The sequence below is a fragment of the Lepidochelys olivacea genome (genome assembly GCF_965140295.1).
Source record: "Lepidochelys olivacea isolate rLepOli2 genome assembly, chromosome: 8".
Lineage (NCBI taxonomy): Eukaryota > Metazoa > Chordata > Testudines > Cheloniidae > Lepidochelys > Lepidochelys olivacea.
The window spans coordinates 103552563-103567984 of record NC_140418.1 but is presented as its reverse complement, the minus strand read 5'-3'; the positions used below and the strand labels follow the sequence as shown (position 1 = coordinate 103567984).

At 52.7% G+C, this 15422-nt stretch overlaps 1 protein-coding gene across 4 annotated transcripts in view; it reads right to left on the bottom strand.

Moving 5' to 3' along the window:
* POMGNT1 (protein O-linked mannose N-acetylglucosaminyltransferase 1 (beta 1,2-)) overlaps nt 1-12719 on the bottom strand; it is a 30375-nt gene extending 17656 nt beyond the window's left edge. The window contains exons 1-7 of one of the 4 annotated variants that reach the window (XM_084635963.1): nt 12481-12719; nt 11215-11507; nt 6291-6399; nt 3801-3916; nt 3220-3285; nt 1635-1748; nt 264-381 (exon numbers count right to left, since the gene is read on the bottom strand). In XM_084635963.1, coding sequence (XP_084492089.1) covers nt 264-381; nt 1635-1748; nt 3220-3285; nt 3801-3916; nt 6291-6399; nt 11215-11334 — 643 coding nt within the window. In that variant the 5' untranslated portion in view covers nt 11335-11507; nt 12481-12719. The remainder of the gene's footprint in view (nt 1-263; nt 382-1634; nt 1749-3219; nt 3286-3800; nt 3917-6290; nt 6400-11214; nt 11508-12480) is intronic. The other 3 variants (XM_084635962.1, XM_084635965.1, XM_084635964.1) reach the window with 3 other exon arrangements.
* Between the last annotated feature and the right edge of the window lie 2703 nt (nt 12720-15422).

The window sequence follows — 15422 nt, the reverse complement described above, 5'->3', positions numbered from 1 at the left end:
GTACCTCCTACCCTCCAACAATGACAGGTGCTTGAGAAGGAGACGTGTCTCCCTCCCCCCAACACTCAACCTGCACCCAGGGCGCAGGCCCCCATGGCCAAAAGACGTCAACTCTGCTCGGACACCGCAGGGTAAGGACGGGGTTTGTGGGATTACCCCCCGTGCCCCCACTCACTGAGGGGATGCCATTTCCATCCAGTTAGCCAGAGTCCATCCCTTCTGTCTCCCCTCCCGTCTGGCCCCGGCCGGAGCAGGGCTCTCACCTCCTTTCTTCCCCACAAAGCTCCACGTGTCCCTCCAGCTGAGGGACGAGGCGACCTGGCTTCCCAAGCTCTTCAGGAGGCTCTTTGCCGAGTCTTTAAGGTGGAAGGAGCCTTCGTCCTGGAACGGAGCAAAACACATCGTGAGGTGGCATCTTCCCCTGCTCTGAACCGGCAGCATCCATCTCCCACTGCAGCCAGCAGGGTGGTCTTCCCATCGTCCCCCCTCTAAATCCCACTGGAGGCTCAGCCCCAGAGAGCCACGTTTCGGAGCTGGCGGTTGGAAGGCCTCTTCCACTCACTCCCCCCAGCAGAGCTCGCTGATGCGCACCGGCTGCAGGGCGATTCACACCCCTGCGAATTGAGGGCGCTAAGCAGACCCACAGGGAAGGTCAGAGCAGCCATGCGTTTCCGACTCAGGATCGCTGCCCTTGCAAAGATCAGACAGAAAGAAAGACGTTGCCTCTTGGTCACAACGGATAGTAAGTTGCATGAGGATTAAAAAAAAGTTTATCTTAATTCCTCTGGGGAACGTATCTTCCAAGCTATTTCCCACCTGAGACAGGCAATGCCGCATGCAAGTGTCAGTCAGAAATCAGGAAATGGAAAAGTTTAAATAGAAAGGCACAGGGAGTTTTGGACGTAGAGCGTTTCAGAGAAGCTGTAGCTGAAGGACGCTTTATAGGACAGAAAATGCACAAACCCCCAAGAGTGACAGAAAACAATGGGGGAGGAAGACACCCATCCAGATGCTCTTCCCACTCATGCTGGTGGGAGACAGGAGTAACCCCATTCTGCTCAACAGCGGTACCCTGCGGTCACATTTAAGTGTTTTCAAACAAACACCCTTTTGCTTTTTCAAAGGGTGGGCGGGGGGGAAAGACGGGGCTATCTGAAAACTTGTGCACGATCCTCCTTCAAAATTCCCCTTTGCCAGGATGCCTACAAAAAAACTTGACAACGGTTCGACTGCTGGTGTGCTGAGACCACTGCCGGTCAGGCTGACCAATACGGCCACAGTTTCCTTGGGCTTCCCTGTCCGTCTATATTCATTTGATGCCTCGTCTTATACTTAGATTGTAAACTCCTTGGGGGCAGGCACTCATTTTTTTCTGCGTTTGTATCGCGCACAGCAGAGTGGGGTCCTGGCCTGTGATTGGGGCTCCTAGGTGTTACTGTAATAAATAAGGTACGGATTCCCTGGCATTCCCATCATATAAATAATGAGCTGGAGGAGAATGGGGCTCACTGTCTGACACATGTGTTAGAACGTTCATGAGACAACAGGGAAGCAGAACCAGCCTGGGCCTTGCTAGAGCTTGATCCGCGTCAGTGACGTGATCTGCAGTCTCCCTCGGCGTCAGACCCACCTACCTTAATAGAGAAGATCAGGATGCGGCCACGAGCGATCATGTTGAGGAAGAGGACCATGGCTTCGTCTTCATGGGGTGAGTAGGTGTCAAACACCCTCTTGGCCATCACGTGACCCTGCAGATGTTCAAACACATGGCACACCCTGCATGATGCACGTACACCAGGCCCCCGGACACGAGCACCACCCAAAACTCCTCACTGGAGGAAATTCAGGAAGGACAAATGCCAAGTATTCCACTTAGGAAGGCCCAATCAATTGCACATGTACGAACTGGGAAAATGACTGCCTAGGAAAGAGTACTGTAGAAAGGGATCTGGGGGTTGTAGTGGATCACAAGCTAAATATATGAGTCAACAGTGTAACCCTATTGCCAAAAAAAAAAAAAAAGCGCAAACATCATTCTGGGATGTATTAGCAGGAGTGTTGTAAGCAAGACAAGAGAAGTAATTCTTCCGTTCTACTCCATGCTGATTAGGCTTCACCAGGAGTATTGTGTCCAGTTCTGGGGGCCACATTTCAGGAAAGATGTGGACAAACTGGAGAACGTCCAGAGAAGAGCAACAAAAATGATAAAAGGTCTAGAAAACGACCTATGAGGGAAGATTGATAAAACTGGATTTGTTTAGTCTGGAGAAGAGAAGACTGAGAGGGGACATGATAACAGTTTTCAAGTACATAAAAGGTTATTACAAGGAGGAGAGAAAAAAATTTCTTATCAACCTCTGAGGCTAGGACAAGAAGTGGGTTTAAATTGCAGCAAGGGCGGTGCAGGTTGGACATTAGGAAAAACTTCCTGTCAGGGTAGTTAAGCAGTAGAACAAATTGCCTAGGGAGGTTGTGGAATCTCCATCATTGGAGATTTTTAAGAACAGGTTGGACAAACACCTGTCAGGGATGGGCTAGTTATTATGTTTGTCCTGCTTTGAGCGCAGGGGACCGGACTAGATGACCTCTCGAGGTCCCTTTCTGTCCTACGATTCACCAACCTTTCACCAGCTGTAAGGGTGAGCGACAGGGGATGGGGGAGGAGTGAGTTTGGGGGTGGAGCCTCAGGGGAAGAGGGGGGATGGGGCCATGGTTTGGGTGCAGGTAGCCCCCCCCCCTTTTAGGAACCTTCCATTGCCCCTGCATCCTGGGGCTCTGGAAAGCCAAAACTAGAGTTAAGTCTGCACTACATGAGCCAAAGCCCATCAACGCCAATGGAATGACTCCCACTGAAGTCCGTGGCCCCACCTCCAACTACTTCCAACCAGGGCTTTCCCAAGGCATTTCCTTTGAGGCTGCAACTTCCCCAGGCCAAGGCACCCAGCTCCCGGGGCTGAAGCATCCGGCTCACACACGGGTTCATCTGTTGCCAGATATTCCAAGGCAGCTCCACTTTTGTGAGCTGGGTTAGCAAGGGAGAAACCCACCCAGTGCTTTTGTACCATTGTAAGAGAAGGGGTTCAGAGATTTCTCTTTGGCCTGGAGAAATGCAAGACTGGCTTACGCATGTAGCTAGCCCTCATCGAGGAACAGTGTCACTGGGCAGGAATGCCAGACAGCCCTGCCCGAACACATGCAGGGACAATCGGTGCGATTTACCGTAGCCTGATTTAACACAATGATGTGGATCCCTCTGCCCTGCTCTCGAGCGTCATCTTCCAAGACCTGCGGGAGGGAGAAACATTGTTACAATCCACCAGGCCTCCCCAATTCTTTCCCAGGAACTCCTCCACCCCAGTGGTGGCAGCTGGGTTTGTCACACAGCTGCTCCTACAGCGGGAGAATTCACTAAACTTCAAATTCCAGCCCCTTCGCTGGTTTCTCCAATTCGCGGCAGTGGGCCACCTGCTACCACTGTACTCAGCACAAGCCATCCTCAGAAGAAAGAAAGAGAGGGTGGAGAATTAGACGCTAAGCCTAAGTCTGATCCTAGCTCATTGAGTCAATAGGAGCTTTACCGTTGACTTCAATGGCAGCAGAAGTAGGCTTACACTCAAGCCATTCAATTGTTGAGCATGGCAAAGGCATGAGCTGCATTCTGCTCGGACGAGGAACTGAAGCTCTTCCTGGAGCTCAAGGTCTGGGTGACGGAGATCAGGTCTGTTCTGGTTCCACCCAAGCCAGTTCTCCCGCCCTTGGCTCACGTGGGTAACCTGCAGCCTCCTGTACCAGCCACTCACCGTCGTCCCGTCCACAGCCACGTAGACCTTCGACCGGCTGGAGTACACCTCGATGTCCAAGACCTTCCTGGTGCTGGTGGGGCGGCGCAGGCTCTCCAGATGCTGCACACCTTCATCTAAGGAGAGAGGGGTGCCCGAAGACTCAGCCCTACCTGCCTAGTTGTGGCTCAGTGCAACGAGGACCAGCGGGTTCCCCTCAGTGGATGGGGGAGATTCCCAACCTATCACCACAACACGTGCTTTCTTGCCACTCCCAGCTGGCTGCAGCATCTCTCTTTACAGATCTGGTGGGATGTTCCAAAACATCCTTCCACCAAGCCCAGCTGACATGGCCCCTGGTGCTTGAGGGACCAGGTGGCAAAGCTTGAGGACCTCCAGCTCTTTAATTACTCCTGATGAGGGAGAAGGGGAGGAAGTGCCAGCCTCACCTACCACCTGGCCTTTCCCAGTTGGGGTGTCAGTCCAGCCCTGGGTGGACAGAAGTCCATGTCTCCAGAACCACTGTGGCTGGCAGTCTGAACAGAGCAGTCAAGGCCGGATAAGGTGGCCATGGACGCATTCCCAGAATGCCAGACTTTCCAGTACTTCTGGGAATAGCGTGGGCCCACCCCTGCTGGCATGACCTTGCTTGTGTGGTGCGTACAATGTCACACTGCACAGAGAATGCAATTTGGAACAGCACCCCACTCCACCCTCTATCTGGTTTAGTTTCAACACTGGATGGGGGACAAACCACCCAAAAGAGAGGGCTATCTGGTCTAAAGCCGGATGAACGGCCTAGCAAAGGATGGAGCAGACCTAGAATGACCTATTATCTCTAGCAGCATGCAGAGGGTTCATTCAACGTCATGGCTAGGCCTGGTCAAAAGTTTTCCATCAAAAATTGTCTTTCCAGCAGATAAACGGGGGTTTCGGTTACACAATTTCCCTCCTCCTCCCCTCACAAAAAGGGTTGCTTTCTGGAAAAGATTTCAATGCTTCCCTCAAAACCACCAAAATCCTGAAAGCTGAAATATTTCAGTTTTGACATATCGCCCTAGTACCTCATGGGAGTTGTAGTCCTGTTTCCTCTCATCCCCATTCTCTTCTATGGGCTGGGCTTTCTAGACAAACTTGATGTCTAGTTGGCAGCCGGTATCAAGCAGAGTGCCCCAGGGGTCAGTCCTGGGGCTGGTTTTGTTCAACATCTTCATTAATGATCTGGCTGATGGGATGGATCACACCCTCAGCAAGTTCACGGATGACACTAAACTGCAGGGGGTGGGTGGGTGGGTGGGGTAGATAGGCTGGAGGGTAGGGATTCCCAAACTGGCGGATTGGGTCAAAAGAAATCTGATGAGGTTCAACAAAGACAAGTGCAGAGTCCTGCACTTAGGACGGAAGAATCCCATGCACCGCTACAGACTAGGGACCGAATGGCTCGGCAGCAGTTCGGCAGAAAAGGACCTGGGGATTACAATGGATGAAGCTGAATATGAGTCAGCAGTGTGCCCTTGTTCCCAATAAGGCTAACAGTAGTTAGCTGCATTAGTAGGAGCAGTGCCATCAGATCGAGGGAAGTGATTATTCCCCTCTATTCGGCACTGGTGAGGCCACATCTGGAGTGTTGCATCCGGTTCTGGGCCCCCTACTACAGAAAGGATGTGGACAAATTGGAGAGAGTCCAGCAGAGGGCATTGAAAATAATTAGGGGTCTGGGGCACAGGACTTACGAGGAGAGGCTGAGGGAACTAGATTCTTTAGTCTGCAGAAGAGAAGAGTGAGGGGGGATTTGATAGCAGCCTTCAACTACCTGGAGGGGGTTTCCAAAGAGGATGGAGCTTGACTGTTCTCAGTGGTGGCAGATGCCAGATCAAGCAGTAAGGGTCTCAAGTTGCAATGGGGGAGGTCTAGGTTGGATATTAGGAAAAACTATTTCACTAGGAGGGTGGTGAAGCACTGGAATGGGTTGCCTAGGGAGGTGGTGGAATCACCATCCTTAGAGGTTTTGAAGGCCTGGCCTGACAAAGCCCTGGCTGGGATGATTTAGTTGGGGATTGGTCCTGCTTTGAGCAGGGGGTTGGACGAGATGACCTTCTGAGGTCTCTTCCAACCCTAATCTTCTTTGATTCTATGAAACTACATCTCCCAGGATGTACCAGGTCAGGGGACTCCCCATGATGCAATCGCTGCCCTTCACCATGAGGTACGGCCATGGTGCACCATGGGAGATGTAGTCCCACAAGAAGCCTAGCCTATACAGTAGAAGAGTAAGCGCACATGGCACCTGAAATACAACTCCCATAAGGCACCACGGCAGCATTTCCAACTAAAAATATTTTTGGTTTAGATTTTGTTTGCCAAACAAAGTGGACATTTTTCCCCCCATGGAAAGTTTTGACAAAGCCTGTTTTCTAACCAGCTCTGGTTACGGTACGGCCGCACGCATTGGCAAGGTAACATGGGAATGCGTCAACTGCTGCCGCCTTGACCCAGGCCCCTCAGACTCACCATAGTCTTGGGCAGACTCCTCCTCCCCCTCGCTGGCAGCTCTTCTAGTGTCCAAGATCAGCTTAATATTCACAATCACAGTCACAAGCAGAAAGAGGATGGCACCCATCTGTAAGGCAAAAAGTTCTGGGTCAGTTACACGCCGCACAACAACGTGTTAGGATAAACCACAATATGATCCTCACAGAGGATCTCAGATAGCCATAGTTTTCCCTAGCACACAGAAGAAAGGGTGGTCCAGTGGCTAGGGTGTTTGTGTAGAACTTGAAACACCCAGGTTCAATTCCCAGTTCTGCCACACTCTTCCTGTATGATTTGGGCTAGTCACTTAGCCTTGCCGTGTCTCAGTTTCCCCACCTGTACCATGGGGATAACACCCCTGCCTCACAGGGGTGCGTGAGGAGGGGAAAAATCAACCACATTAGAATAGTGCAAACGTCAGGAGATTCAGAATTACACCTCTGACAGAAACCTTAACTCCCCCTGCATTACGATCTGGGCGCATGAATCGCTGCAGAGATGAGCGCAGTCAGAGGTCTAGGGGAAAGAGAGAAGAGCAGTATTTTATTTCCTCTGCCTGCCTGGAGACAGCAATGCAGTCACCTCCATGACACTGAACGCTGCAGAGAACGTCACATGGCCCAGCTGCCTGTGATGCTATCGTAATGAAAGAGCCCATCGTAAGGCAGACCTACGAGGAGACAGAGGTCTCTCCTGGAACTTCAGGGGTGAGCTTCCTGTATCAATTGCCTTCCCTACTCCAATGCAATCCTCCCCCAGTGACCTTTGGGCTGAGGACACAGCAGGAGACAGAAATGACCTTTCAGGGCTGAAACTGAGACAGAAAGGGTGACCAGTCCCCTAACCACAGGGACTGGGGCTCTGGCGATCTGAGTTCAAATCCTGGTGTTGCCATGCTCCCTGCGTGACCTCGGACAAGTCGTAGAACGACTCTCACCATGTTAGTGTCCCTCCCGTCTGTAAAAGGAGGCGGATACCCCTCATTTGGGGTAGGGATGGGTTTAGATGCCAGGGGGGCTATACACATAGTTTGAGTCACAAAAGCTGGAAGTCACTAAAGTAGCTGATCACATTCCCACTGGAAGCAATACTCCCATCCTCAAAGCCATGGGAAAGAACAACAAACAAGAGACAAGGCTCCTTTACTCTGCTACATACTCTGGTGCCCGGCCTGCCGGCTTTAGCTCTAGTTAATACTCAGAGAGCCTTCCACCAAAGCAGCCGGCACCAGATTATTTATGACTGCAAGGTTGGAAACTGACCAATGGAGAATGCCACTTGCTCACTGGGCACCGAATACGTCTATCACACACTCAGCAGATGGGGGGGCAAGTCCACTGAGCCACATGGCCTCAGACCAGCCTGAAGTTTTGTTATTGTCTACCGCCACTTGACTTCTATTAGCAACTGCCTCATTATACCAGTGGAGCTGTGTCTAGGAGCCAGGCTATGGGGAAAGACAGCAGATAAAAAACAAGAGCCGATTAGTTGGTTAAGCCTGTTGGAGAGGAGCAATCCAGCAAGAGAAAGCCACCCTCCCAGCTACCCCTTCTGCTCCAGCTTGTCATTGAAGCACCCAGAGTTTTTCCTCTCGCTGGTGGTAGCCAGAGTAGGCAAGAGCAGGCTGGTTCCAGGGAGCTCGCTGCACAGTGTGCCAGCCCAGATTTTGTTACTGACGCCAACAGCGTCGTTACATTGGTACTGAAGAGCCTTCAGATAGCACCAGGGTCTTATACAGCTCTGCACAGAAACACGTTCCCTTCTTGTGAAGGCTCACATGCACACACAGCACAGAGCACAGAGCGGGCTCTGATATAGGCCACATGGGCTGGGAGGATGCCACTCTCCTGCGGAGCAGCTGCGAGGCTACCTAGACTAGCGGCCATGCAGCAAGATAGAAGGCGCATCCATGGGTTTGAATGACTGGATTTCCATTGCAATGCCCATCGAGCTAGAATATCAATCCCAAGGGCTACGGGCTGCTGATTACATTCATCAGGACAGCCTAAAGGTGTGCTGCTTTTGGACAGGAGGGACAGACACAGGAGCAGATCCTGCCCGACACAGGGGTAAAGGGCTTGTTTAACAGAAGAGCAGTGCCACCAAATCAAGGTCAACAATGCACAGGTAACAGGATGGGGAAGGGGATGCAGAGCGAGCAGCCAGCACAGGCTCCGTGGCTCTCTGACATGGGAGCAATACCATCAGTTTCCACGCACCCCACTGCGAAAGTGCTTCTTAAAAAGGTCCCATCCTTGTCCAATACAAATCAGAACCCGACTGGTTCACACCTGGCCATTTGCTTTATCTACAAACTGAAGCAGCTGTAAAGCTTGCCACATCCCATATACTGAGGAGCTATTAGACTCCCAGGCCCCCTGTTTGGGTTGTTTATTAGCCAGGGCTTATCAATAGAAGCTATAAATATCCTTAGCTGGTGGTGGCAGTAGGAGCAGCTAAGGCATCGACTCAGGAGATCTGGGTTCTGTCCCTCACTCCACCACTGACTCACTGGGTGATCTCAGACAAGTCACTTCTTTTCTCTCTTCCTGTTTCACCATCTGAAAAATGGGGCCACGCCAACAGCACTAAGGGCTGGCAAAGCTTAATTGTCTATGGAGGTTTTTCAGCAGCGCCCATCACAGCAGTACTCAAGCCCCGATCAGGCCACGTCAATGTACAAAGCATAGATCATAACAGATTCTTCTCTTCACCTCTCACCAAGTTTTAGTTCATCAGAGTTACAGTTTTGCTTTGAGATCCTCAAATGGAAGCTGACAGGCAAGTCAAGTGACTTAATTCTTGAGTAACAGGTTAATACCCCCTTTAAATTTTCCCACCCTGGCACAGGCTCATTCCCTTCACCCCTCGCCCACCACTCTCCCACAGCTAGGTTCCGAGTCTCGGTAGGACGCACACCAGGCTGGCCAGCAAGCTGCGGAACTGTGCGGCTTTCCACAGCTGCTTCTGAAGCAGCCGCCCAATGCCTCCGGCATGTCCATCCCCATCAGCTGGTCACTTCCAAAGAGACTCAACCAGATCTTCAGCTGGGGTCAAACTGGCTTCAATAGAGCAACACCAGCTGACACCAGCTGAGAATCTGACCTTCAGCTTTCTGGAGTGCACACACACACGTGCACTTGCCAGCGCTTTATTACAGGGCCTCTAAACTATTTGCTTCTGCACACGCAGAGGCAGGATGGTCTAGTGGTTACAGCCCTGGCCTAGGACTTGGGAGTCCCTGCTCTGCCACAGATTCTCTGTGTGACCCTGGGCTTAGCCTTTCAACATCCCCATTGTACAGACGGCGTCACAGCACTTTCTTAGAAAGCGAGAACGGCCAGACTGGGTCAGAGCAATGGTCCACCTAGCCCAGGATCCAGTCTTCCGACAGTGGCCAATGCCAGGTGCTTCAGAGGGAATGAACAGAACAGGCAGTCATCAAGTCATCCATCCTCTGTGGTCCACTCCCAGCATCTGCCAGTCATAGACTGGGGGCACCCACATCATGGGGTTGCATCTCTGACCATCTTGACTAATAGCCATTGATGGATCTATGCTCCATGAATGTATCTAATTCTTTTATTTAGAGGTTTGGCCTTCACAACATCCCCTGGCAAGGAGTTCCACAGGTTGCTTATGTGTTATGTGAAGTAATACTTCCTTTGGTGTGTTGTAAACCTGCTGCCTATTAATTTCATTGGCTGACCTCTGGTTCTTGTATTATTCACTCCCTCACGTAACACTTCCCTATTCACGTTCCCCACACCAGTCATGATTTTATAGACCTCTATCATATCCCCTCCCGCATAGTCGTCTCTTTTCCAAGCTGAGACGTCCCAGTCATTTTAATCTCTCCTCATCTGGAAGTTGTTCCATCCCTTAATCATTTTTGTTGCCTCTCTCTGTACCTTTTCTAATTCTAACTTATCTTTTTTGACATGGGACCATCTGGAACTGCACACAGTATTAAAGATGTGGGCATACCATGGATTTATACAGCGGCATTATGATATTTACTGTTTTATTACCGATCCCTTTCCTAATGGTTCCTAACATGGTTACCGTTTTCGACTGCCGCTGCACATTGAGTGGATGTTTTCCGACACTATCCACAGTGACTCCAAGCTCTCTTTCCTGAGCAGTAGCAGCTAATTTAGATCCCATCATTTTGTGTGTACACTTGGGATTCCCCTCCCCCCTGCAATGTGCATTACCAGGATGTCGTGAGGACATATACAGTAATTGCAAGATGCTCAGAAACTGTGGCGATGGGGCAGCTCCTGAGATAGACTGACAAATAAATCAAAACCATGTTCCGCTAGGAGCGAAGAAAGAGCTACCCACTCCCCCTGCAGCACGGAGAACGAGAGCATCTCTCTTGGTAGCGCACAGGGATCACACAACAAAAAATGGACTGGCTCTAGTTTCCCTGGCCAAGATCACAGCGGAGAAGCCATTAGTCGAAGCCTCGCAAGGATTTCCCTTTCCCCCTGGATGCCAAACCCAGAGCTAGAGTTCAAAACTAGGCCCCAAGCAAGCCCACCCTCCTCTCCTGGAAATGCTCTTTAACAGTTGTTGAGCTGTGCTTGTTCCAGTAATAAACAACATCTAACCACTGGTGAAGTCCATAAAAAAACCCTTTGTCTGCGGAAGAAAAATCTTTAACTGGCTGCAGGCACTTGCTGTAGCTAAAGAAGGGTCAGACTCATTCCATTCTGCATTTTAAGAGTACAATGTAATTCAGGTGGCTTCTGACTGGACAAGTTATTCTCTTCCACCATGTTAGGTCACAGGGGCTGCAGCCGCTTCCACCAACACAGAGACTCCATAATCCATGGGCTTTGCAAGTTTATCTTCTTTAATCCCATAGGCAGGATTCGCATTACTCCAGAGAACTCACCTGGCATAGCCGCCTGATAGCTCTCTGATTCATCAGCTTGTACTTCCAGGCGAGGTACCAGCTCCGGTTTTTCCGCGGGACAAACTGTTTGGCTGGAGCGTTGGGTTTCCACTCATCCATTATCACGGGGCGAGGAGGATGGGTGAGGGGAGCAGCCTGGGGCAGCTGTCAGGATCTGGTAGGCTCCAGTCCCATTCCTTCGAGGGTCCCTGCTGCGACAGGATCAGCAGGTGCAGAAGACCTGTGGTTGAACCAGGAAGGGATAACCTCTTCCACCCACTCCCGGCCTGACACTGGGCAGGGAAGGAAAAGAAGAGGACGTGCAGGTGCTCTGGATCAGAGTGACCCTTAGGGCAGGGAGTTAGCTGCAGGGCAGACAGATGTCACCCCGAGCCAACGTCAGTGCAAAAATCAGCCCCTAGCACAATCAGGAGTGATAATTTGCTAGCAGTGTGAGCATCCCCACCCACTATTTCTGGGCTGAGGGGCAGGTGTCGTGATCCGCGACGCTTGGCTCAAGGGGTTGCCAGGAGCTCTGTCCCTGGGCCACCGGTTACAACCTGGCAGAGGCTGGTAGCCACCAAGAGCCATTTACTGACCTGCGTGGAGTGAGCTGGTGGCTTCAGTCCAGTTCCTAATGGAACAGGTGTCTGCAGCAGGGACAGCAGCATTGGCATGCTGCGCAGCGGGAAACCCAGCTCTGCTCTCACCCCACACTGCCCCAGACCCTGGTCCCCGCTCATTAGCTAGAGGGTGAGGGCACTCTCCTGCCGTCCCGCCCCGCGCTGTTCCAGGGGCTCCCTGAGAACGCCAGGGAAGCAGCCACACTAAGCCAGGGGAGTCTGTAAACCCACCGGGGTGCCATGCACACTAGACAGGATCGGGGGGAGGGGGGCACAGAAACCCCCAAATCCCAGCTCCCCTTCCCACGACTTGCCCCGCACGCCCAACGGGAGTGCTCCAGCCGCAAGGTCACGGCCGTGCGCTGTAATATTGGGGAGGGGGGGGCCCGGGGCAGGGCGCCTGGCAGGCAGGCTGAAGCATCTCTGTGGGGCCTGGGGCCAGAGAAGGTGGAGGGAAGGGGAGTTTTAAACGCTAAGCGAGTTAGGCCGGGGGTGGGGGGGGTAGGAGACCAGCTCTGGGGGGGGGATCCACTAGCAGAGCCCCCCTATGCTGGAGGGCTGGGGCGGGGGGGGGCAATTGGAGAGGGCCTTCCCCCGCCCCCATCGCTCCTCCCCCGCCCCCTTGGTTCAGCCGCCGGCGCACCTGTCCCGACGGAAGCGGCACCCGGCTTTGCAACAGTGTTGCCGGCGGGCCGGGCGGCCCCGGGGCCGGGCCGGCGGGTTACGGGCTCTCCCGGCTCTGCAGCGCCCGGGGGAAGCGCCCCGCCGGCGGCCCCTTGCAGCCGGGGCCCCCTCCTGGCGGGGGCGGGCGCTGGGCTCCGCGGAGCAGCAGCAGCCGCCGCCCCCGGTCGCAGAGCAGCAGCGGCGGCGGCTCGGGGGAGGCTGGACTCGGCGCGCCCGCCTGCTTCCGGCGCGGGCCGCGCAGCCAGCAGCCTGCTCTTAAAGGGGAAAAGCTGGCGGACAAGGGAGGGGAGCCGGGCCGGGGGGAGGGTCCACTCCGGAGCCGGCGGCAGCTTCCCACGTGGCGTCAGGTGCCCCCCGTCCACACACACCCACTCTCTGGGGAGGGCTTTGCAGCGCCCCGGGGGGACGGGGGGTCTGTGCTCTGCTGGGAGGCCGCCGCTCGGGCCCCTGGGCAGGGCAGGCGGGCCAGGAGGCGCAGAGCGGGGCCAGGAGGCGCAGAGCGGGGCCAGGAGGCTGGCGGCTCTGCCCCTCTCCTTGCGCAGTGGCTGAGCCCGGAGGCCAGCGGGACCCCCCCCGAGCCAGGAGGAAAAGGACGGTGCCAGCTGGGGCTGCTCCCCGGGAGGCAGTCGGCCTCATCGAGCGGTGCGTCCTGAGCCCTGTACTGCCCGCGGAGATTTCCCTGAAGGTCGGGAATGCTTTGCGTTCCGGCCACAGCCATCGTCCAAGGCCCCGCCGGTACGGAAGTCGCATGATAACCCTCTTTATTGTTTTATTAGCAGATGAGGCAAACTGAAGGGCAGAGGTAGCGAGTGATCCCCCGAAGCTCACCCAGCAAGTCAGAGGAGGCCTTCAGCAGTGTTGCTAAGTCTTGGGATGTTGTTGTTGGTTTTTTTCCCCATGAATCTGGAGATATTGGGAGGAGGGGTTCTTGAAGCCCCAGCTCTGGAGTCATGTGAGTTAGTGAGCCAGCTCAGTTTTCATTTAAGAAAATAAAGTTTCTGTCTCTTGTGGTTGCAGAATAAAGCTGGAAAAAGTGAACTGAGGGCATGCTAAGGGCTCGGAAACCACAAGGCAAAAAGTACCCAACCTTTTAAATAAACATGATTTTAAAGCAAATATTAGGATTTTTTTGGGGGGGGGAGGGTTTGACTCACGATTTTTGAATGATTGCGGCTTGCAGTGTTCCCACGTCCTCTTCCGTCTTCTCTCTCAAGCAGGAAAGTCAAATCTATTTTAGATTTTTCTGCAGTGCCCACGTATGTGGTAACAAAGCACAGTGAGATTGACTGCAAGTAATTATTTGTATCACTAGAGGCCCCCAACTGAGATCAGAGCCCCATTGCATTAGGTGCTGTATATTCACATAGGTTAGGAACTAAGAGGAAAGGGATAGAGAATAAAACAGAAAATATCATAACACCACTATACAAATCCACGGCATGCCCACGCCCGCTCCTTGAATACTGTGTGCTGTTCTGGTCACCCCGTCTCAAAAAAGATATTGGAAAAGGTACAGAGAAGAGCAATGAAAAAGATGAGGGGTATGGAACAGCTTCCATATGAGGAGAGATTAAAAAGAGTGGGATTGTTCCCTTTAGAAAAGAGATGACTGGGGGGGGATAGGACAGAGGTCTGTAAAACGATGAGTGGTGTGGCGAAAGTAAATAGGGAAGCGTTATTTACCCCCTTCACATAACACAAGAACCAGGGGTTATCCAATGAAATGATGAGGCAGCATGTTTAAAAGGCAAAGAAAAGGCAGTACTTCTTCACGCAACGCACAGTCAACCTGTGGAACTCCTCGCCAGGGGATGTTGTGAAGGCCAAAAGTCTAACTGGGTTCAAAAAAGAACTAGATAAGTTCATGGAGGATAGGTCCATCAACAGCTATTAGCAAGATGGTCAGGGCCCCACCCCCACACTTTGGGTGTCCCTAAACCTCCAACTGCCAAAATCTGAGACTGGATGATGGGATGGCTCACCCAAAATTGCCCTGTTCTGTTCATTCCCTCTGAAGTGTCTGGCACTGGCCGCTGTCGGAAGACAGGACACTGGGCTAGATGGACCATTGGCCTGACCCAGTATGGCCGTTCTTATGAGACAGTCTCTTCCCCAAAGAGCTTGCAGTCTAAATGGATAAGACAGAATTATTATCCCCATTGCACAGCTGGGGAAACTGAGGCACAGAGCGATGCAGTGATTTGCTGACGGTCACACAGGGAGTCTGTTGCAGAGCCAGGAACTGTACCTAGATCCCCTGAATCCCAAATCGGATCCTTAACCACAAACCTTCCTTCCTTGCTAAACCAGTCTTGACAGACCAGGAAAAGAACTACCCCCCGAACAGTGCAGAGTCTGCAACCAGAGGTCAAACAAAATTGTCGTAGCAAAGTGGCTATGGTAAAATGGCTGTTTAAGAGAGAGGCTGGATTATGGAGGAGTACTTCACTAGCAGTGGTACACGCCTGATCTTTCTCTGTTCTTGCCTGAGGAGTGGATGATTACTCTGGGGTTAAGAGATACCCTGAGGCCATGTCTCCTTGATATAGATCATAGCGATGTTGTCATCAGATACCTGGTGGTAAGAGAGAGCTGCCAACTGGACGCAGGCACTTTAAATAACAGATGCTCGGAGGCTTTGGGAGCTCACCGAGATCTGTGCTCTGTCTGTACCAGTGAGCCATGCCAGATCGGGTGGTGCGCTCAGCTGCTATGTTTAGGAGGGTGATTGCTACCTTTATTTTGGGCGACTGCAGGACGGGGTATCCAGTCTCATGGGGGAAGCCAGACGTTGGGAAGGTGAAGGTCACAACATAAAGACTGCCTCCCCTCCCCCCAGCCCTCAGCCCTTTAATGGGAGGGTAGCACTGGCATGTATGAAACCAGCACTGGGGCCGGGGA